The 25,277-nt window shown below is 42.1% G+C and overlaps 1 protein-coding gene across 1 annotated transcript in view; it reads left to right on the top strand.

Moving 5' to 3' along the window:
- Positions 1 to 25,277, top strand: part of ncoa1 (nuclear receptor coactivator 1) — a 117,332-nt gene that overhangs the window by 54,361 nt on the left and 37,694 nt on the right. The window contains exon 14 of the mRNA XM_083643275.1: positions 6,537 to 6,638. Within this exon, the coding sequence (XP_083499401.1) occupies positions 6,537 to 6,638 (102 nt within the window). The remainder of the gene's footprint in view (positions 1 to 6,536; positions 6,639 to 25,277) is intronic.

The raw sequence follows: 25,277 nt of genomic DNA, 5'->3' as shown, positions 1-25,277 counted from the left end.
GCCACGAATTGCACTAAGGAACAGCAGCTGAAAAGGGGGGGGGGGGGGGGATAGCCCCTGGTGCATCTAGACAGCATTAAGTGCAATTATTGCTCTAGGAAAGGACAGTTGTCTCAAAACAGTCTCTAAGTGCATCTTCATCCTCTGGTGTCCACCTCCTCACTATCCTGGTGGACGTCCTCTATAATCCAAATTGATTTTCAGTGCTTTATTATTTTTTTATAAATAATTTTAATTTTATTCAAATTTTTTATGAATTTCTAATGCTCAAATCTTGCCTATTTCTCTCTACCTATTATTATACAAAGCCTAGTCTATCATTCAGCATGTTGTAATCTACCGTTCTGTCCACTAGAGGGCAGTCCAACCACTCAAATGTTCTCTTGAAACATTGCCATTGAAAGAGATACTACATGAGGTGATATTAAACTTACTATTAAACGTGTTTATGAAATGTGTGGTGACTGTAACACAGAACAATTAAAAGTAAAGTTTAACCCATAATGAGTTGACCGTTCTGTTTTTTATTTACCCTAAATTACTGAATTTTAAAGGTAAAAACACCTAGCTTCCTGTATTCTTTCTATTTCTAATGTGATTTATTTAGCTTTATATGATTAAACTTTAAATTAAATTTCCAGGATTAGAGAAGCATGGCAGGGGGTACTTGGTATTGATTTATCTGACATTATATGGGAAAGCAGTCTGTCTGTGGTACCATTCTGCTCAGTTAATAGCAGACACCGGTTGATCCAGTTTAAAGTTGCTCACCGTCTGCAATATTCTAAGCATAAGTTGCACAGGATCTACCCTTCCATCTCACCACTGTGTGTCAGGTGTAAGAGGGCACTCTGTCTCAATGCTTTCTTGTTCTGCCCTTCACTGACAGGATTCTGGGCCAAAATATTTGACTGGTACTCTAAGGCAGTGATACTCAACTGGCGGCCCGCGGGCCACATGTGGCCCGCGATGGAATTGCACACACAAAAAAAGTTTTTTTTTTTTTTTTTTTTACAGTGCACCTGAACGCAACATGCAAGATACCCGCTGAATAAGTGTCCAAATAGTCATGTCATTCTGGTCAATACTCCACTTCTGTTATAGCATTTCAGTACTCTGGAATATGGAATATCTTTCAATAATCTATGATTTAGCTGCTAAATTGTCAAATACCGCCGTCTGCTCGCTACCCAGGCACTTATGTATGTACTTAACCTAACTAACTTAACCTAACTAACTAGTATCCGGTGTGCACAACATTGTCAGACTAAACTCCGGCTGACACCCCAAAAACCTACAATCCGCTACAGAAAAATGTATATTTATTGTTTATTAACTGGCCCCTGGCCTTCTATCATTTCACGAAAGTGGCCCCCGGGCAAAGCAAGTTGAGTATCCCTGCTCTAAGGCCTACAAAATAACCCTTCAGCCGGAGGCAGAACTCGCCATCTTTGGCTGCTCTGAGTCCTCTCTGAACTTCCCTACAGCTCTGCAACAGTCAATGACACTGGGGACAATTGTTGCCAAAAACTCATTTTGAAGGAATGGGAGTCCCCCTCTTCACCTCCTTTTCAATTGTGGTTGATGGACATTGATAGAGAAAATTTACATCACATTAGCCTTTATTTGGACAATCACTAGTTATTAATATATTCATATACATTTCCATTTTAGTTACATATAGTTATGACACAGACATACTTCATAGTTAGATGACCTGTGTACATACACAGATAGACATCATATTTGGATAACCTGTGTACATACACAGACAGACGTATTTAGATAACTTGTACCATACATTTGCAGCTCCTCTCTATCGCACACTGTGCCCTGTCACCTTGCCACGGTGCTCTCTGCAGGGCCAGAATAACAGATAGGTTGAGTCTACAGAATGGCCTTCCAGTGTGCGTCAAGACATGTAATCTGATGTGCGTCAAGACATGTAATCTGATGTGTGTCCTATAAGTATCTTTGAGTTTCTGTTCAATGTATGTAAGCCTGTGTATCCATCCGTGAATATACAAGAGTGCATCTCTTGGCCAAGATCTGTGTTCAATACATCATATCAGACGACTTCTTCTGACTCCTGGCTCCATCATTTCATTTCAACTGGTTTGCTTCAAGTGGTTCACTGTTTACCTTTTGGCTGTGGAATTTCATTCTCTATCAGACATTATCTCTGTTATACAGATGGAGAAGCTCAGGTTCCTGAGAACCCGCACACCGGCTCAGCTGCAAGCACACGTTTGATATGGCCAAACAGATTAAGTTGTCTGGCTGTGTGAAAGCCCCAACTAACGTTAACCTGGTGTCAACATCACAAATGAACGAGCAAGAAAGATGATTTGACTGACAAATAATGAGATGAACCGCCTGCATGAAAAAACAATGGCATTTGAGAAAAAGAGGACAACCGTGTCAGGGGAAACAGACTTACTCGTAAACTATGGACTATTTCAGAACGAACAAACAGCGTGCTCCAAGACAACAGCCGTGGCTCAAAGGTGTGTACTTTCATTTGAGATTGGTGCATGTAGGAAGAAGTAAGATCGCAGACTGTGCGGAATTTCTTGATTGCAGCGGTAGGCGAGACCCTTTATAGTTGTGTGTCGCGGCTAACTGCAAAGCAAGTACAGAATGCCGCCAACTAGGAGATCCTTAAAACACTTAAACAGCACGTATTATGTGCTGAGAAATGAGGAACCCTTTACACACTAGTCACACCCTTACCTCGTCTGGCGCAGTTTCAGTAAAGAACTCATCTAATGCGAGCGTGGTGTGAACGGCTTCGCCTGTTAACAAGGACACCTAAATGAAACTTGTGGGTTCAGCATAGGTAGAGCTTAGGTTGAGTGTTGCTTTGGCGTCCTGTGTGAAGGGGGGTGAACATTTATCTATTAGACTTAAGAAATACGAAATATAGGCCTTTTGTTAAAAGGCCTATATTTTGCTAATATAATTTAGTATTATTTTATTGTTTGCCTCCACTAGAGTAGCTTTGCATCACCTATTTATTTGAAGCTTAGGCCATGTTTAATATCACCATCCAAGATTATAATATTAGCAAAATATGGGCCCTTTAACAAAATCTCTACACTGTACATAAGTTATATTTTAATAGTGTTTCTTGTTGCAGTTTGTATGCCTAACATTATATATTACACTTAGGAAGAAACATTTCTTCCTAGATAATGTTAGGCAAACTGCAACTGCACATATTGGGCCCTATTCTCCCACAGGCCTTAGGCGTAAAAACTGGCGTTAAACGCAAAAAAACGTGCCTTGCGCCTGCCTCGGGAAGATAGCAACATGGTTTTAGGCCCCGAAATGCGCATTACGCCAAAGAGGCGTGGCGCAGTGCCAGAATAGGCCAGAATGGGCGTTTCGGCCTTAAATACCGGCCTAACGATATCTTCCCCCCTGGCGTTAATTTAGGGCTTAGCGCTTTTCAAAACCAGGCCTTATTCAGTGCGGATATTGTGCGTATTTATGCACAGCTCTCCTCTACCATCTCACACTCTCTCTCTCTCTCTCTCCCTCGCGCGATGGAAAAAAAGTAGTTATATCGTAGTTTTGAGCCTCTGTCATTCAGAGGCTGTTCTCTCCCCCTCTCTCTCTCTCTCACTCCCTGGGCAGCACAAATGGAAAAAAAGCTGTTCTCTCTCTCTCTCTCTCTCTCTCTCACTCCCTCAAATCTCCCAGCATGCATTGAGACTAATACATTTCGAGAATAAATATCAACCAAATCAGCCTAAATTGCCTAAAGTGGTAGATATAAATAATGTTTCTGTTCACACAACATGCAATTCTCGAACATTTCAATATTGGCCAAAATAAAACATAGAAATCCAAACACAACCCTTTGTGAAACATATATATGCAACCCAGGTGGTATATATATCATTGCAGATTCAACGTGATTTAGATGAGAGACAGCCGTAACACGGTTCTACTGTGATGTCCGCTCCGCTCCAATAAGATTAGTCTTACTTCACATTTACTTTTACAATAAAAACACATTTATGCAATGACTTTACATAATGTAGGCTATATTTATTTGCATCATCCTACCTGTGCAGCAGGGGAGAGAAAACGATATCATTCTGGACAAACTTTCACCAATCTAATCTCATCATGACATAGGGATAGGCTATATTTTTCTAGCCAATGCGTTTAGAACATTCTTTTCACTTTGATCTTGCTATAGTGTAGCATATTTACATGCTTGCAGTATTTAAACTGCAGTTAGATTAGTTTGAGAAGCATAATAATATGGAATAATAGCCTATATATGGAGACAGACAGACGGGGATGAAAGGGAGCAGGGGAGCAGAGCGCTTGGCCTTTCTGACCGGACTGGATCGCTCCGTGGAATTGGAGCTTAAAAGGGAAGCTTGTGATGCGTTTACTGCACTTCCCCAATGAGCAGATTGTGCATAATTTTACGCTTAAAAGGCGTGGTTATAATGCTTAAGGCCACCTGTAGCGCCGACACCAAAATATCGAGTGCGCTGGTCCACACCCACTAATCTGCGCTGCGCCTGGCACTAAGCGCAGTTTTTAGGCCGTTGCAACGATAGAGCCCATTGACTTTCTTCTTTTTTTACAAAATAAAGAAAAGCATAATATGGCCCCTTTAACTATTTAGCGTTAATGAAAATTGCTGACTGAGCATGATCAAATAATTACCTCGACTATGACATCGGGAAGGCCAGATGTCATACGGGAGAGGTTGTCCTTCAATCCCATTGTGTTAGTCATCTGGAGCCAGTTGCACCAACTGGTCTTAACTATGCCTGGTCGTAACTCCTACTTCGGTTTTAGCTTAAGACCAGTTGTAAGACGGGCTTCCGTCTGAAATCGTGTTGTTGTTTTTTTTGTTACTCCCAAAAAGTAATCTGAGTACCGTACTCTAACGCCCCCAACACTGGATTTCAGACGTTGTTTCTTCACAAAACCTAGCAAACTCCACTCTGAAGCTGGCGGCAAAGTGGTCGATTTTGGTATCAATGGTGGTTCGGAGTTCAGTTTTTAATGTGTTAATATCCTTCTGAAGGTTACCGATGGCGATGATGAGATGACATGAGATGAGATGATGAGGATGTTAGCCTCTTGCTTCCCGGCTGCGCTGCTCTGTTCAGGAGTATCACCCATAGTGGGGCTCGGTGATGGAGGGTTAGCTTTAGCTTCCTTGCTAGCCTTTGTTTTCACCACTCTTCTAGCTCACCTCCTACTCATCTGTTGCGTCCTGTTTTGACAGCAGGGCCGCGCTACACCGACTCAACCGTGTCCTTAACCCTTGTAGTAAAATAAATCACTCAACGTAACATTTGTAATGAGGAAATCGAATAAAAAACATGAGTTGCAAACGAAGAGCATGCTACATGGCTATGGCGTCTCCTTTTTTTTTATCTACAGTATGTGCGAATAGGGCTGCCGTGATATTGACTTTTTCCATACCGCACAAATTAGCGGAGCCAATCAAACCGTTGCGGTAACCGAAAGAAAATAATAAAAATGCAGTGTACTTTTTTTGCAGTGTAGCCTACTGAGTGCACTATATCTGATAGCTGATGATTATAAATAAAAGCTATTTGCAGCATTGTAATGTTACTGAAATGATAAGACTGATCAGAGTGCCGTGCACCTGGCCATATTCAGCTGTCATGAGAAACAGCTTTCAGAAAGCGTGTGCGATCATGATGATTATGGTTATGTAATGTTAGCACCCCTTTCATGGCTAATTAGTTTGCAGAAAGGAGAGCTTTTTTCGCGATTTATTCCAGTAACATCTCATAACAGTCTGTCTAATATTTCCGGGGTTGGTGTGTATCTCTGACTGAGGACGTTAGTCGCTCATTAACAGCTTGTTAACAGCTGATGATGGCTGCATGCTGAAACGCCTACATTATTTGTGCTCGATAGCTGACGCATTTAAATTTAATATTCTGCTGTTTGTCCCCTTTCAGGCTAGATAACCTGCTAAACTGTGTTAGCCTGCGAACTGTGGTAGCCTGTCTAGTTTGTAATGTCACTTCTACTCCTCTGTGAGTGTGCGCTTCCAGAAAAGGTCCGTGTTGCTTCCGCGGCACGTTACTTTGTTCCGGAGCGCGTTTCTTCTTATGAAATTTAATTTATCTTATGAAATTATTAACACCAGGATTGTGCGACCAATGAGAATTTGGTCGGACTGGAGCATAAAGACCACACAATCGACCAACCGGCCAGATTAGCATGCAGCCCTACAGATTACATAACTTTTACAAGCAAAAAAAGAAGAAAGAAAAATAAAGCGATTATGCGATAATCAACTTGACCCTGCGTGACTTTTTGTATAACCTCGGTAATGTGATAATCGTTGCAGCACTATCTGCGAATACCTGGCCTGTCTTCTCCCTTCTTATCCACACTGTTCTCTTCCCTCTGTGCCTTTGTTTCCCCAAGCTCTCTGCCTCCCTCCCTCCCCCACTCTTCTAACCCCCACGCTTCTCTCTGATGTCTGTCTCTTTTCACCGTCTCCCTCTGTGTCTCAGCTGCAGAGCAGGCTGGCAGCCTTGAGCCAGCTTCCTGGAGCAGCCCAGCATGTTAACATGGGGATTCGTCAGGGGGTACAGCAACCTCAGATGCCCTCTCAAGTGAGTCACAACGCTGTCTCTCTACAGTAGAGCTGGAAAGACTACCAAAACACCCTACTCAAATACATACCCTTTTCTGAAATTTTACTTTAGATGTAGTAACATTACCAGTGCAAAGTAGCTCCTTTAAAATGCACCAAGAGTAAAAGTCACTGATCCCAAAATCCCAAAAATTGTACTTGGCGAATTCCCCCTGCTGTCCCTGTCATTGCTCCATCCACTCGGTCAGTTGGGGCACCTGTTCGGGGGAGGGGAACTGGGGGAATACCAGCGTTAGAAAGGTTCCCCGGTCAGGTGCAAGGCACTTTCACAATTGAACACTAAGAAGTCTAAGGGTAAGGATGACATTGCTCCATTTCTCCTACGCCTTAGTGCTCATTTGGTTGCTTCTCCGGTTGCCCACATATTTAACTTAACATTGATTTCCGGTTAAATCATCTGTATGGAAGACTGCTCAGGTTGTGCCTCTGTTCAAAGGGGGTGGGTGGCCAGAGTGATTTGAACAATTACCGTCCTATTTCTAGGTTGTGTTACTGAGCGAAGGTCCTTGAAACGTTGGCGAATGAACAATTACAGGCTTTCCTAGATGCATACAACATTCTCCAATCCCATCAATCAGGGTTCAGAGCCAGACATAGCACTGTAACAGCCTCATCTTTTGACATAAATAACATATTGAATGGTCTTGATAATCATCAGCATTGTGCTGCTCTCTTTTCTCGACCTCTCAAAGGCGTTTGACACGGTTGACCATGGTATCATTCAAGTACGCTTTCCTCCATTGGATTAGATCAGTGGTTCTCAACTGGTGTAGCCTCAGGACCCACTATTTTCCTTGTCATGAAGTCGCGACCCAAATTTCAGATTTTTTTTTTAAACCACTCAAATTTATTGCACCAAACATAGCACATTAATTTAATACACAATGCCTTCATGCACTGTTATAAATATAAATTAACAAAAAAGTGCAATGAGAAAGTGCAACAGAAGTGCAACTAGGGCTAAAAACCAATTGAAATAAGGCTTGAATTGAATTACAGGCCTATATGTTTTTAAATTTAACTCATTCATGGCCAGTTTAGGACTGCCAATATTTAGCACAGGCCAAAGATTTTCATAATTGTTGGTCATGTTTCAAGACCCACAGTAAATTATCTATTAGCACCAAAGTGATTTGCAATACCTCACAATGAAGATGTACGTCTCTGGGTTCACCAGGGAAAAAAAAGTGAGCTTTTAGCATGTTCTGTACTCTACTTATAGCCATTTATATACACCCTGTTTTCACCAAAAAGGTCTCTCGGAGAAGAGAAACAGCAGAAAAGGCAATTTTTGTAAAAGACACAATCTCAGGCAGAACTCGCTCTCAATTCTTTTATTTTGAACTGTATTGACATCAGACATGTAAATATTATTCATTATGACACAAATGACAAAAAAGAAATATATATATATATATATATATATATATATATATATATATATATATATATATATATATATATATACAGTGGGTTCGGAAAGTATTCAGACCCCCTTACATTTTTCACTCTTTGTCATATTGCAGCCATTTGCTAAAAGCAATTAATTTCATTTTTTTCCTCGTTCATGCACACACAGCACCCAATATTGTCAGAAAAACACAGACTTGTAGACATTTTTGCAGATTTATTACAAAAAAACACTGAAATATCACATGGGCATAAGTATTCAGACCCTTTGCTCAGTATTGAGTAGAAGCACCTTTTTGAGCCAATACAGCCATGAGTCTTCTTGGTAATGATCCAACAAGTCTTTCACAAATGGATTTGGGGATCTTTTGCCAATCCTCCTTGCAGATCCTCTCCAGTTCTGTCAGGTTGGATGGTGAACGTTGGTGGACAGCCATCTTCAGGTCTCTCCAGAGATGCTCAATTGGATTTAAGTCAGGACTCTGGCTCGGCCATTTAAGAACATTCACAGAGTTGTTCTGAAACCACTCCTTGGTTATTTTAGCTGTGTGCTTGGGATCATTGTCTTGTTGGAAGGTGAACCTTCGGCCCATTCTGAGGTCGTGAACACTCTGGAAAAGGTTTTTGTCCAGGATATCAATGTCCTTGGCTGCATTCATCTTTCCCTCAATTGCAACCAGTCGTCCTGTCCCTGCAGCTGAAAAACACCCCCACAGCATGATGCTGCCACCACCATGCTTCACTGTAGGGATGGTATTAGGCAGATGATGAGCAGTGCCAGGTGTTCTCCACAAATACCGATTAGAATTAAGACCAAAAAGTTCGATTTTGGTCTCATCAGACCAGAGAATTTTATTTCTCAGAGTCTGGGAGTCCTTCAGGTGTTTTTTGGCAAACCCGATGCGGGCTTTCATGTGTTCTGCACTGAGGAGAGGCTTCCGTCGGGCCACTCTGCCATAAAGCCCCGACTGGTGGAGGGCTGCAGTGATGGTTGTCTTTCTAGAACTTTGTCCCATCTCCCTGCTGCATCTCTGGAGCTCAGCCAGAGTGATCTTTGGGTTCTTCTTTACCTCTCTCACCAAGGCTCTTCTCCCCCAGATGCTCAGTTTGGCCGGACGGCCAGTTCGAGGAAGAGTCCTGGTCGTCCCAAACTTCTTCCATTTAAGGCTTATGGAGGCCACTGTGCTCTTAGGAACCTTAAGTGCAACAGAATTTTTTTTGTAGCCTTGGCCAGATCTGTGCCTTGCCACAATTCTGTCTCTCAGCTCTTCAGTCAGTTCCTTCGACCTCATGATTCTCATTTGCTCTGACTTTACACTGTGAGCTGTAAGGTCTTATATTGACAGGTGTGTGCTTTTCCCAATCAAGTCCAATCTATATAATTAAGCACAAGGAAGGTGTAGGCCCATCTCAAGGATGATCAGAAGAATTGGACAGCACCTGAGTTAAATATACAAGTGTCACAGCAAAGGGTCTGAATACTTATGGCCATGTGATATTTCAGTGTTTTTTTGTAATAAATCTGCAAAAATGTCTACAAGTCTGTGTTTTTCTGACAATATTGGGTGCTGTGTGTGCATGAACGAGGAAAAAAATGAAATGAATTGCTTTTAGCAAATGGCTGCAATATGACAGAGTGAAAAATTTAAGGGGGTCTGAATACTTTCCGAACCCACTGTATATATACATGAAGTGCTTTTTTTACATTCAACAATACAGTTTACTCAGTGTGAGTGAGTGTGCAGACAGACACACAGACAGACAGACAGACACACACACAGACAGACACACAGACACACACACACACACACACAGAGAGAGAGAGAGTTCTGTCCACAGCTGCTGCTGGATCGCACCTCCTTCCCCCGCAAATTAGCATAGGAGGGGAACACCAAACTGGTTTGAGATCAGCGTCTAGCCTCCTCTGCCTCTGCTGCATCGTTTTCCTCCTCTCGTTCGGGCTGGGACGAATGCTGCGACATACAATCCATGGCTGCGACACAGGAACGGGTCCGGCTTGGCTTTGGGACCAGGCGCTGGAACTGGATCGATCATGTTCGTCACGGGTTTGACTACTGCGAACAACTCAATCCAGGTTCGCCCTGCAGCAAGGCGAGCAGTGCAGCGCGCCGAGGGGCGTTTCTCCTCTCTACAAGGAAGCGCGTTTCTCTGTTTTTCCTCCTGCTCATTTCAAAACAACAGCTGCGGTATGTGTTTGATCGCGTGTTGTCAGCTTGTCTTTGAGGCTAGGGACCTAATAACATGTCACAGGCTGGGGAAGTGTTTGAACTACTCGCTGCACTAATAAAAACAAAAACACGTCATTGGCGGGGAGGGCTATTTCTGATAACACGTCAAAGACGTCTTTGGCGGTGAATGAGTTAAACAAGTCAAACTGGTCATGCTCAGAAAGTCTTATTTGAACTCTATGAAATATGAAATAAAAGGCAGACTTATCTTGAATTACATGCCTATATGTTTTTAAACAAGTTATTAATAATAATAATAATAATAATAATAATAATAATAATAATAATAATGAAACAAGTTCACCTGGTCATGCTAATCCAGTTTCAATAGTCTGAATTTAACTAATATGAAATAAAAAGGCAGACCTTTCTTGAATCACAGGCAGGCTATATGCTTTTTAGTTAAACTGGTCATAACTTTTAATTAAACTGGGGCCATGCTAATCCAGTTTCAATAATCTGAATTGAACTCAAATTAAATATGAAATGAAAAGGCAGACTTCTCTTGAATTACAGGCAGAGCATATGCTTCAGCTTGTTAAACAAGTAAAACTGGTCAGGCTAATCCAGTTTCGATAATCTGAATTGAACTAAAATGAAATATGAAAAAAAAAAAAAAAAAAAAATAGGCCAATGTCCGCGACCCAATCAAAACGGCCCCGCGACCCACCTTTGGGTCGCGACCCACCAGTTGAGAAACGCTGGATTAGATTACTCTCCGTCAGCTGGTTTTCCCAGTCTGGGAGGAAGCAGGCCGTTGTTGCCGACGGTGTCAGATCCAGCTCTCTGGATATTGATAAAGGTTTATTTACTTTCTACATAAATATTATTTTTCTCACCTCTGCGCATTGGAATGTCCATTACTATGCGGACGACACAATCTTATATAGTTCCGGGTCCACTCCTGCACAGGCCGCTGCAAGCCTGCAGACTGCCTTCAACACATTTCAACGGTCTCTGTTTAATCACAAACTAGTTTTAAACCAAAAAGACCAAATGGATGTTCTTCTCACAGTCCCCTAGTGTCAACAACAGTCTTAGTATTCCTACACTCCGGGGTGAACAAATTGAAACTGTTAATTCTTATAAATATCTTTGCATTTGGCTGGACACTAAGCCAAGAAGCTGAGAAAGATTTGCTTTCTGTATAGGAATAAGTCTTGTTTTTAATTCTGTACTAGAAAATCCATTGTACAGTCGCTAATAATGGCTAGTGTATCATAGTGCTCTGCGTTTTGTAAAGGGTGAAGGATTTCTTACACATCACTGTATATTATATGAAAAGGTGGGCTGGCCCTCCCTGATGTCTCGAAGAGAGCAACACTGTCTTTTATTAATTTACAAAGCTCTAACTGGCAAGCTTCCTTTGTGTCTGTCCTCGCTTCTCAGTCTCAACAATGCAAGTTGTCGAACATGCTCGCGGTCACACATCAGACTGTTTATTCCGCGTGTGATGACTGAACAGGGAAAGACTGCTTTTTCATTCTACTGTACACCCGTGATAAATGGAATAGGGTCCAGGACACTCTAAAATTGGAGTAATTGGTCTCTTTAGAGTCGTCTAGAGTGCTCCTAGAGGGTATCTTGCACGGGGAATGCTCTTGTTTTACTTGATGTGCTTTTTTAATCTGTTTTCATTGTATGTCGTATCTTGTCTGTAATTATGCAACTTTTATAAATGTTTTGCTGTAACAGGGCCTTGAAAATGAGCCACCCCTGTATAAAAATAAAGGCCAAAAAAACCTGCAGTCGCCAGTCGCTTATTTTCAAGGTGTTTCACCGGCAAGATGTGGCGCGTGGGAGGACGGTTGTGGGGAAGAGATCTTCTCAGACCTAGGATCCGTCCGTACTCCGTATCGACCATCCGCTGCTCATCACTCCAACTGTGTTTCTCTTCCCTTGAGGGGACTTCCTGGTCGTTGGTCAGCAGAGGATCTTTGGTCGTTGGATAAATCGCCTGACTTGTAGTTGTTGACATGCGGCCTTCCCAAATCCCGCTCACCAACTGGATACATGTGTTGGTAAGCGCCTCAGTCTTCCACCTGGGAATCACTGTTAACGGATTGGAATACTTGGAATACTAAACCGAACCTATGCAGGAATGTCCTTTGCATCTCTACTTATGGGTTTGCTGGTAGCATCTATTACATCACCGATGATGTCATCAGTGATTATGACATCACTGGCGTCGTGAAGTGTTCGTGGCTCTGATGAGAATATCGAATGTCACATCACCGATGAAGTCATTGTATGTCACTTTGTGCTACTGCTGATGATGTCATCGCTGTGTGAGATTGTGGTCATCACTCTCATTGTGATGTCATTATTCGCAGTAGCTCCAGGGAACCGGCCAGCCTGATAGGCCCTGGATTGGGCCCCATGGCGGCTGCCCCTCCGCGAGTAACGGGGCAGTGGTGGCCCAACGGTTAGAAAAGCGAGCTTGTGGGGGAGGTACGGTGGTGCAGTGGTAAGCACTATCGCCTCACAGCTCGAAGGTCGTGGGTTCGATTCCCACCTGGGCCGATGTGAACACTGAAGGAATGCGTGCCGTCCGCACGTCCTCGAGTGCCCACCACCCGGGTGGGGTCGGCAAAATGGCCTCTCTGTGTGGAGTTTGCATGTTCTCCCCGTGCCTCCCGGGGGTCTCCTTCATATAGGAACCCCCTTCACAAAAACATGCAACATCCTGGTTGCTTATATGGTTCCTCCTCTGATCGTTAAGGGCGCCTGTTCAGAGGGAGGGGAACTGGTTGGAATAGCGTGAACCTCCCACGTGCTATGTCCTACCGGTGAAGCTTCCTCGGGCAGGTGAAAAGATGCGGCTGACTTGACTGCCCATGTCTCGGAGGATGCATGGAATCAGTCTCGGCCCTCCCCAGATCGGCAGAGGATGGAGTAGCAACCAGGATTGAGTAATTCAAATGAGCACTAAACGGGGGATAAAAATGGGATAAAAAATCGGGGAAAAAAAACATTTAGAAAAAGAAAAGCGAGCTTGTGACCGGAAGGTCGTCAGTTCAATCCCTGGGAGCGGCAGGATAAATCTGGGTGGGTAAAGTGGAAAGGCGCTTGCCCCTTCCCTCATTACCACCACTGAGGTGCCCTTGAGCAAGGCCCTTAACCCCAACCGCTCCAGTGGAGCTGATCAGTGGCCAGCAGATCAGACTGTGGTTGTACTGGTCAGCTTCCAGGTATGAATGTCTGAGAGAATGTGAACAGGGCACTCCTGAAAAAGAGAGCATTGCTCTCAGTGAGACTCCCCCTGTATAAATAAAGGTAAAAAAAAAAGCACCTCCACGCCACGATGAAGCCCACATGTGCTGCAGCAATAGTTTCAGCTTCTGGTCTATTTTACAAGCGTGCGAGCAGCTAGGCATGATTTCAATGCAAGTGAGTGGGGGCAGGGCCTGTGCTTCTGAGATGCTTGTGGTGTGCACCAAGCGTAAGAGTATGTGTCCCGTCAATAGTCCTCTGGGCGGTCGAGGCGCCTGTTCGGGGGGAGGGGAACTGGGGGGGAATAGCATGATCCTCCCGCACGCTACGTCCTGCTGGTGAAACCATCATGACCCAATTCACAATAGGCCTTATCTATAAATATTGAGGAGAGCAAATTTGTGAATAAATGAAAGTTGCTGACCATTTTTATTGGCAGTTCCGCATCACCTTATGTTATCTTGAAAAGGTAAATGAGCTATTTCAAAGAGAAGATATACGTTTGGTAAATCATAATTTTGTTTGATGGACGTGTTATTGAAAACACGTCAAATACTTTATAAATTAAACCAAATAAATGCATTTAGGCAGAGTTAACTCTCATCGTTTTATTTCCTCTCCGTAAAAGAATATAGACATTTTATTTTATTTTTTATTTTTTTTGAACTTATTTTTATTTATTTTCTCAAGTGCAATTATACATTTATTCATTCATTTACATCACAGGTATGGGTGTATTGAAATGCAGTCCATATAATCTTGTCTTTTCAATGTCCATAGTCTCCATTCCCATATGACCGGGTTTGTTATTGTCTTATCTTCGTATGTAGAGAAAAGACATACAGCATGACAGTCAGTTCAAAATTATAGAAGATAATAGACAAATTAAAGCAAAAGAAGAAATAAAATTAATAGCCTACTACAGGTGTTGTTCACTACACTCTAGGCAAAACAAAATACAAAAAGATTGGTGACCACCTCATCAAGAATGCCTCTGTCTTTAATTGTAACCTTGCAGTTATTTCCTCCATCTGATAAACATCTTTAACCTTCTCCTTCCATTGTGTTATCGTGGGGGGCTGCGGTCTCAGCCAAGAGATTGTGATCATTTTCTTAGCGGTTAACAGAAGGACTCTAAGTATTCGTTTCAAGTTATTATTTCCCATATCTTCTGGTATTATTCCTAATAAATAGTAAGATGGTTCCAAGGGTAATCGAATCCCTAGACAGTTCTTAATTTCTGTTTGTATGTTCTGCCAATAATCCCCTAATTTTGGGCAGTCCCAGAATATGTGTGAATGCTCTCCTATCAGACCGCAACCCCTCCAACATCTGTCTGAGGTACCACCAAACTTTGACGTGATGAGAGGAGTCCTGAAAAACCTCATCTTAACCTTCCATTCAAATTCCTTCCAGATGGGACTACTAGTTGTTTTGTGTCCCTCTGCGCATGCTAATTCCCAATCTTCTTCCGAAATTATAGATTCCATCTCCAGTTCCCATTTTCTTTTAATGTCCAGACTATTATCCATTAAATCTCCTTGTAGTATTTTATATATGTAGGAGGTGATTTTCTTTTTGACAGTCCCATCAATTGTTAGCATAAAAAAACTTTCTAGATGTGATGGTGTATTACATAATTTGTCCCATTCTTTGTGTTTCTGGAGGTAGTGTCTTATTTGTAAATATTTAAAAAAATCATTGTGTGGAAGGTTATATCTGCGCTGAAGTTGTTCAAAGGTCATCAGGACCCCTCTTTCAAACATTTGACCCAACATGATTAGACCCTTTCTTTCCCATTCTTTAAACCCTGCCCCTATTTTGGATGGGAGAAAATCAATATTTTGTGCAATCTTCATCGCTATAGATATTGATGAGGGGAGTCTTAGTTTCTGTCTCACGGTCGACCATATGTGACACCAGCTGGTGTTTTGACCCTCAATTAGGCCTAGGGCATTTTTCTGATTTTTACAGATTCTGAAATGGCAGACTGTAAGCTTTCAAATGATGTGTCACACATTGTAATCTGAAAAAAATTGAAGGAGATATGCTTATTTGATTGTTCACAATCTGGGAAGGTCTGGGGAGAAGAAACCTGAGAAAACCCCTCTCAAAGATTGTGAACTTTTCACACCTGGATGAGCCAGGCAGGGGGGAGTTAACAATGGCTCCTCATTTACATTGACCACTCCCAAACCATTAAGCAGTCAGTCTCTGTCACTGAGAATGACAGATGAGAGAGAGAGAGAGTGCACACAACTGTGGGTAATTTATTTTCACTATTATTCCACTATTATTCCATCCATAAGTAACAGAATAATAGATGGTCATGGGTGTCATACATTTCTGTATTAAAATATCTAAAAGCAAAAATGGGGGTCTGCGGTCTATTTTTAGGTGAAGTTTTGATGTGAAAGTTTGAGAACTATTGACCTTTTCCTTAAAGTTGTAAGCAGAAAACATATACCATTCAGTCAGTGAAAATGTGAAAATAAACTACAAAAATATTATCCTAAAAAGGCATTTATTATAACAAAAGGCATTTAATATAAAACCAATATTCAGTAATACCAGAGATGCTCACAGGTCATTTTTTGCAAGTCAAAGTCAAGTTTCAAGTCTTTGGTCACAAGTCCAAGTCAAGTCTCAGGTCTTTGGTCACAAGTCCAAGTCAAGTCTCAAGTATCTTATGGATGAGCGTTCTATCATCTGCTGCATGCCATCTGGTCTGCTTAGAACACTGCATAGCTAAAACTAAGGAATTCAAAGCATGTACTGTATTATCCTCACTCCTTTATCTATTAGCATACATTATCAGCATTGATTGGATGACATCAGTATAGATTTCCTTAATGTTAATGCACCAAAAAAAAAGAAAAAAAAGAAGTAAAAAGTAAAAAAAATTACAAACGACAGAACACGACAGGAAGTGCCTTGCTATCCAGGTCGGTTTCGTATGACATTCTTAACTAAACCACCAGTCCTACTTAACTAAAAGTTAAGTAAAAAAATATCAAAAGAACTTTGACTTCAAAAGCTCAAAAACGTTTGTGGCATTGCCAAACCCCCCCGGAGCAGGGCTGGGTCTTGAATGCTGGTTTTTTCAGGCTGGCTAGCGAGGCCTCCCAGCCTGTAGACATGCAGGTGGAGGGCATGTGATGTCTTGTGCTTCATCAGAACAGAATTCTCTGATCTTCTCAAAAAGATACTTCTGCCTGGCCATGTCCAGTCCAGGCGGAGTCTGTACAGGAAGAGGCTTTAATGGCGGACGGGCATCTACGTTGCGTAGCAGCTGAAACTCCACTGGTTCTGCTTCACAGTGTTTTCTGGCGACAACCACACCAGGCCTCTGCGCATCAAAGCTGTAAAAGAAAGAAATGGCACATTTAAAATCTTAATAAAATAAAATAAAATAAAATAAAATAAAATAAAATAAAATAAAATAAAATAAAATGGGAATGATAATTACCTGAAGTGCTGGTAACTCTTTATCTGTGGCAGTTTTCTGAAGTATTGTGTCAGGTGTTCTTGCCAGTCGTAGGTTTTAAAACACACAGTGCCGTTCTCATGTCCGACAAGCTGGGGGATGTTCACATGTGCCACAGGAGAGCTGTCAGTCACAACCTTTTCGATGTCGGCCAAAGTGCACACTTTGCGCTTCCTGAAACACTGCTTGACCAGTCCAAAACACCAGTCGGGGCCAAACTTGGTGTGGCCTACAATCAGGAAGTGAATGCTCAGCTTTAAGTGTTGTTTGTGCATCGTTCTCCATGCGGCGTACCAAAGAACAAAGTTATTTTTGTTCTGCCCACTGCAGTTGTCACAGTGAAGGTCCACATCTTCTTCTCCAACTCCATATTTCTTGAAAAAATGATGCAGGTAATTGATGACTGCATTGCTTCCCTTGCCTGATGCCATGCCCTCATCAATCAGGTAATTCACTTGCTTAGGCATGCCTTCACAGTGGACACCAAAAAGGCCACACTTGCGTGGAGTCAAAAAATAGACAGGCCCAGGCTGTTGTGGATCAGAGGGGTAGTGCACCTGAGAGACGGAGAGATAGGAAAAAGATGAAATACAAACTGTAATCTGTGTGTGTGTGTGTGTGTGTGTGTGTGTGTGTGTGTGTGTGTGTGTGAGAGAGAGAGGTGTGATAAGATAAATATGTATTCTCACCTGTTGTGCAAAATCAAAACTGTAGTGCATGGTGATCGGCCTGGTTGCAGGTTTGTTCTTCCCAAATGACAGCTGCAACTCGTCACAGGTCTTTCTACAGGCGGCAGTCATCTCTTGATAAAGTTTTCGCTCCCTTGCAACAGAGTCGAGATGCACTTGCTGCTTCTTGACACTGTCAGATTTCAACTCATCTGGTTTGTTGATGCTCTGGATGATTCGGTCGTTGTTTTGTTGGCACTGCCAGCAGAGATCCGTTTTAGGCTTGGTGCTTGCAATGTGAGGGACCAGTGACTTCCACAGCCTTGTGAAGCTGCACTCGCCAACCGCACGCTGCCCTGCAAAGACAATGTTTTTATGAGCATCACTGTACTTTACTTATCAAAAACAGATCACATAGAATAGCCTAATGGTTAAAGACACACACACACACACACACACACACACACACACACATTCATGTCGCATGTTTTATTGGGTCAGAGGTTTGGAATGGAGAAGGCTGCGGAATGTTTGCATAACTATGACAATAGAAGTGTGTGTGTGTGTGTGTGTGTGTGTGAGAGAGAGACTAATACAAACTTACCAAGCTGTTCCATAGCATCTTTGTACAGGTGCCAGACTGAAGCTTTAGAGGCAGAAGTTGGCAGAAGCTTAGCACTAAAGTCTCTATGCGCGGCATGACGACCGGGCAAAGGAATAGCGTGGTCCTCTGCATAGTTTGCTATGAATGTAACGACTCTTTTGATGTCATCATAGCCGAGGTAATTCTTGTTTGTGCGTGGTTGTGTCTTCCTCTGCCGTGGGACCAATCCATTCTCTTTGTAGGATTTGATAAGGGCTTTCAGAAGCTTTGTGCTGATGCTGGAATAAACAAAATAAAACATTAATAATCAGATTTATATTTTTTGAAACAGTCTTTATCCTGACATTATAGCCTAAGCTAGTTTGCAATGTTTGTCCCTTGCTTAGGCTATAAATGTCACGATATATAACAAAGACTGTTTCAAAACTTTCAATCTGTTTCAATAAACTCTTTCAATAAACTAAATCTTGTTTGTTTGCAAGGTTAGAATAACACTAGCGACTATCAGCTTACAAAGAGTATTTAATGCAAGAGTCGGAATTTCAGTCCTGAAAAACAATAGCGCGAACGCCATTTTGGCGCGCAACAAACAAAGACGACCCAACATGGCGGGTCTGCACGTTTGCACACATAGGTTGCCGCCATTTTGACAATGACCAACAATGCCATGAAGATGGCAGCTCTACACGCTTCTCTTGCAACATACTATCTTTGTACTGTAAACATGGGCACGCTCTCACACTATCTCACACAGACAGACAGACACACACACACACACACACACACACACACGAGTTAAGATAGATATGAAACTCACCCAAACGCAAAGCAGAAGGTCTCACGGCAAACAACAGTCGCCTTAACCATGTATTGCGTTCGGTTCTTTTGTCGCTTTTTATTCACTTGCTTTGTGGCTTGAGTCATGTCAGAATCATTCGTCAAAGCGTGATACACAGCCATAATAGCGATATCTCTACATTCTGGCGACATAGCAGAGTAATCCAGCCTCGTGTTGTAAATGACGTTGTCACAAAGTTTCTTACTGCAGGAGATTGGCTGGTGAATAGAGTTCTCTTTACGCCTGGCCTGGCATTTGCAGTCAAAGTTCCGTATTTTCTCGATTTCCTGATCATAATCTGTGTCCACGGTTATGGGATCCACTGATGTTAAAATCGCTTGCACGCTTTCAATGACTGCGCTGTCGGGCATGATCTCCGCCTCGTCTGGGTCTGGATCTGCCACCACGTCTTCAGGAAAATATTCTTCATCGTCCTCATCGTCGCTTTCATCAGCGCCCTGTGTGCCGCCGGTCATGTAATCCAGGACATACGAATTCATCAATTCTTCACTGTCCATTCCACCTGGAATGGTGAATTTGTTCAGGAGAGCAGCAACGGCAGAATCATTTTTCTTCATTTTCGCCTGGTGCTTGTCCATCTTGTCTCAGTCTCAGTCAGCTGTTGAATGTTGATGTTGTGTACAGCTCAGGTGGCTACTGAATATTTATGCTGGTGCGCGTCCTATCGCGCGCCGTGATTGGCGGATAGAAACAAAGGCCGGCCGACACCCAATCGATACTACTTATGCAAATCCAAGACACAGCCTGGCTCACTCCCGTCTCCTTGACAAAACAGGGACTTTTATTTTACAAAATTAACGCATTTAATGACCCCAAAACGTCTTCATTTTATATGGAATGGATAGTTCAAATAATATATTTTGTACTATTGGGAAAAAGAAAAAAAAACATTTTTTCAAGAAAATACTTTTGACGCTCTGCTGTGAAGAACGGCCACGGCCGAATTACGGTCCCTCTCGCCAGCTGGTGTCACATATTTTCAGAGTGGTTTTTACCCATTGATTATTAATTTTATGTATTTTCCAAGAATCCTTGTTCAAAAATGGGATTACATCTAATGGTGCTTTTGGGCAATGATTTTGTTCCATCCCCACCCATATTGTGTCTTTGTCTTGAGATAGCCATGCTACCATTGATCTGAGCTGAGCTGCCCAGTAATATTTTTCCATGTTGGGTAAGTCTAGACCCCCCTTTTCTTTTGAGCATAATAGTCTTTTAAGTCTAATTCTGGGTCTTTTGTTTTGCCATATAAATTTAGATAGCCATTTGTTAATTGTTCTAAATGTAGCAGTAGGGACCTCTATGGGTAGGGATTGGAACAAAAATAGCAACCTTGGTAGTACATTCATTCTTATTGTTTCTACACGCCCTATCAGAGAAAGGGGAAGGACTTCCCATCTTGTAAGATCAGTTTTTATTTCATCCATCAATTTCTCATAATTGGCCTTAAATAGTTGTGATGTGCTAGGAGTTATGACAATTCCTAAATATCTGAATCCTTGCTTGGACCAGTGAAATTTAAATTTTCCTTCTAACTGTGGTGGCCAGCTCCCCACCAGCATCATTGCCTCAGATTTTGATTGATTAATTTAGTAACCTGAAAATTTCCCATATTCTTTTAAACTACTCATCAATGCCGGAACTGAGGAGACAGGGTCACTGATGTACGTCAACAAGTCATCCGCGTAAAGCGAAGTCTTATGTTCTGTCTGACCATCATCTTTTATACCTTTAATATTTTTATTTTGTCTTATTAATGTCGCAAGGACTTCAATATTTACAGCGAAGAGCAAAGGACTAAGGCAATCTCCTTGGCGGACCCCTTTCTCAAGGTTGAAGAAATCTGAACAGCAGCCATTCACTCTAACGCATGACCTTGGATTTGTGTATATGACCTTCACCCAGTCTATACATCTGCTATTTCCTTTGGGTGTGTTACAATTTTTTTGAGTGTGGGATGTATAATCTTAGGTACCATACGATTAGCCTGTGCTTTACGGAGTTGAAAGGCCAGTAGTCGACTGGCTCTGTTCCCCATCTCATAGTATTTCTGTTTAGAAAATCTTAAGGCTCCCTCTGCCTTATATGTAAGGAGCTTATCCAAGGACTTCCTTGTTTCTTTTAATACTAGCAGAGTGGTCTGTGTTCCTGTGGACTTATGTTCTATCTCCAATTGTTTTATCTTATTCTCTAACCTAGTCTGCTCTTCCAATCGTGTTTTCTTCAACCTTGATGCAATTTGGATCATCTTCCCTCTTATGACCGCCTTAGCCCCCCCCCCCATAAAATTGATGGTGTCACTTCTCCGTTGTCATTAATCTCAAAGTATTCCTTAAGGTTCTTTTTTAAGTCTTGTACCACTGTTGTATTGGTCAGTAACGAGACATTTAGTCTCCAATATCTGAAATAAAATTCTTTGTTTAGATCTATACTTACTATGACGGGAGCATGGTCACTCAGAGTTATTGGTTCAATATGACAGTCTGTTACTTTATACATACACTGTTGAGGAAGGCAGAAGAAATCGATCCTCGAGTAGCTATTATGGACATTAGAATAAAAACTGAAGTCCTTCCCCTTAGGATTTATATGTCTCCATGGATCAACTACTCCTAATTCTGAGAGCATATTATTAAGTGTTTTAGTTTTTTTAGTCTGGGCTCCTCCTTCTGCTGGCACTCTGTCTAATTTCCCATCTTGTACGGCATTAAAGTCACCCCCCGCTATTAACATGCCTTTGGCATTATCGGCAATAACGTTGGCAATTTCTTTAAAGAAATCCTGATCATATTCATTTGGAGCATATACATTCAGAATGGATACCTCCACCTCCCCTATTGTGCCTATTACCATGACAAACCTCCCCCTTTGATCCTGAATTACTTTTTCTGAAGAAAAGGCCAAGGACCTATTAATTAAGATTGCTACTCCCCTTTTTTTACCAAATGAAGCACTGTATATATGATTTACCCATTCCCTTCTCAATTTTTTATGTTCTCCTTCTGACAGATGTGTCTCCTGTAACAAGCCAATTGAGCATCTTAGTTTTTTTAATTGACTATATATTTTCTTCCTTTTAATAGGATGATTCAGTCCATGGACATTATATGTGATTACGTTCAAATCATTCATGGATGTAAAGCTAGGGTATTCAAATTTGTCCTAATGTTTTTCCATTTTGTTGCCAACCCAACCCTCAGTTCTAATACGATGCACCTGAAAAATTTCCATGATATAATATACAATTGCACTTCTGTGAGAATCAATGAAACAAGTTCTGAACATGATGTGTTATACGAACTTATAACACATAACAATAAATGAACAAAATAAACAAAAAACCCAGCTGGGTGCACCTGTGTGCCCAGCTCCCTTTGTGTTATAGGCAGAGAATAGTGGCCTCTAACTCTCTCTGGGGAGTATGCACAAAGTGCCATCCAAACAACAAACCACAGAAAATAAATCCTCCGGTGAAGTTGGAACCCTATCTCGGGCATTTCCATAATATAAAAAGAAACGGGATATTTCCCTCCCCCAAACGTTTACCAATTTTTTTGTAAACTTACACTCTTTGTTCAGTGTGATTAGCTTTGCTTTTTTTTTTTTTTTTTTTTTTTTTTTTATTATTATAATCTTTTATTATTGTTTTTCACTCTTTTTTTTAAACATTCTTATTTTATTATTATTTTCTTTTAAGTATGCTGCCCCAAAGTGTCCCGAATATGAGTGGGTAACATATTACCTCGCTGTTGTCACTCAAGTCTGACTCTGTTACCTGAGCACCTCTTACTGTAGCTGTCCTTTCAGACCTGTAGAAAGGATCTCAAATCCGCGTCTGACAGAGTTTCCTCTCTTCTCCCTCTCCCGTTATCCTGCCTTCGCCACGTTTCTCTGGAGAGCTCTCGTTCCATCTTCTCCCTCTCGCTCACCTGGACTGTGACGCCCAGATCTTGGAGTGTTGGCACCGCCTCAATCAGGGTAGGAAACGTTTTCACTCCGGACGTCAGGTTGACTCTCAGCTGGGCTGGAAAGCGACATCTGGCCTGGATCCCCTTCTCCTTCAGTTGTTTTATCACCCCACGTATCTTCGCTCTTTTCATCTGTACATCTGGAGAGTAGTCTTGGTCAAAGTATATGACTTTCTCTTGAAACATGACCCGCTTCTGTGCCCAGGCTTGGCGGAGCACCGCTTCTTTCACTGTATAGTCTAGAAACTTTATAATGATGGAGCGTGGTGGTGCGGTGTTGGCTGGTTTTTGTCCCAGTGATCTGTGTGCCCTCTCAATCTGTATATTCATCTCCGAGGGGAGCTGTAGCGTGGTCTTTATTAGTTGTTGCGTAAAACCAGCCATGTCATTCTTCTCACTCTCTTCGGGGACCTGGTACACTCTCAAATTGTTACGGCGTATACGGTTCTGCAGATCATCACACATATTAGTGAGAGCAGCGTCTCTTCTCACCAGGTGGCGGATAGCCCTTTCATGCCGCCGGCTGTTATCTTCGACCTCGCTGATTCTGGTCTCCGCCTCCGCGGTTCTTTGCTCAAGTTTCCCCGTTCGTTGTTTCAATTCCCCCACCGACGTTTCCAGCCTGGAAAGTGTCGCTTTGGTATATCAGCAAATGAGTCTTTAGTTTCTTTTCTCAGTTCTTTCAGTTCTCGGATAAGTTCCTCCATGTTCCTTTTACTCTCGTCTTCCCTAGTTTCACCCTCGGGTAATGGCGGCGGAGGCTTCTCTCTTTCTTCGTCTTTTTGAAACACGTTTTGCTGCTTCACCTTTTTCCTTTTCTTGTTATTCCGTGTGTTCATATTACATCTTCTTAACTTATATCGTGTTAGTTATGTTCAGAACCTTCTATAACTTTGATAAGCAGCTAATCACAGCTAAATGTTAGGGGAGCGAGCACCCGACGCGTGTGTCTCAAAGCATAGCGCCACCGGAAGTCGAATATAGACATTTTAAATAAAAGACTGTGCAACAAATTATGTACATTTAATTAACCCAAATAAAATGTCCTGCGACCCACCTGTGCAGGGTCCCGACCCAGTCCCACTGTGCAAGTCTACAACTCTCCCCAGATCGGCAGAAGGTTTGGAGCAATGCCCGGAACATCAGGGGGAATTGGACAAGTACAATTGGGGAGAAAACGGGAATTCAGAGAAGCAGAAAAAACATCCTGACCCTAAATAGATTCTACTGGTGTCTTTTCTCTTATACTGCTCAGTCATATTCTCAGAACTTTCTTTAGCTGTGTTCAATTAGAATATTATTTTTCTTTTCTTGTGAATGTTAAATTGATATTGGTAATAATAATAATTCTTATTATTATTCATTTATTTTATATAGTGCTTTTCAATGACCCAAAGACGCTGACAATATAAGTACAAAGAAAACAAGATAAAAACAAGCAACAGGCGAAAGATACAAATAACAAATTAACACATGAATCAGGGATATGGAAACAGAGAGTAGGGAGGGAGTGTGTGGGAGGGACAGGGTCCAGACAGAAGAGAGGGAAGGGAAAAGGTAGGTGGCAAGGGTGGATTAGGTGGTTATGGGTAGCGGAGGTTTTATGCTTGCGAGAACAGGTAGGTTTTGGGTTGGGATTTAAAAGTGGAGAGTGAGGGTGAATCTCTGACAGGCTGGAGGAGGGAGTTCCAAAGTCGGGGTGCTGCTCTCGAGAATGCTCGATCTCCGAACCTTTTACTTTTGAGTTTGGATGGTGGAACGGTTTGAACAGTGGATGAGGATTGGAGGGTTCGGTTAGGGCGATGGGGGAGAAGGAGGTCTGAAACCTGCAGATACCCTGTAGCACTAAGCCTGTAAATGCCAAACATTGTTGTGATGATGTTGTGTTCAGAGATTCCGTTAGCCGGCAATTGCTGGCTTTTAGCCAGTACTTATACTGGTGGGCCGGTAAATTAAGAGGTCACCGGCTCAATTGGCCGGTTGGAAATATGCCAAATAAATTAATTCCTTACATAAACTAGCCTAATATTGTGTCATCTAGAGCCTAAGTGATGTTGGCAATAGGCTACAACTTAAATATTAGTCTCGCTGGCCAGCCTCCCTTCCCTACCGTGAGAGGGGTCTGGCGCCACGAAAACAG

The sequence above is a fragment of the Poromitra crassiceps genome, assembly GCF_964638095.1.
Source record: "Poromitra crassiceps genome assembly, chromosome: 9".
In the NCBI taxonomy this organism is placed as follows: domain Eukaryota; kingdom Metazoa; phylum Chordata; class Actinopteri; order Beryciformes; family Melamphaidae; genus Poromitra; species Poromitra crassiceps.
The sequence above is the reverse complement of the archived record's forward strand: the minus strand, read 5'-3'. Positions and strand labels throughout refer to the sequence as shown.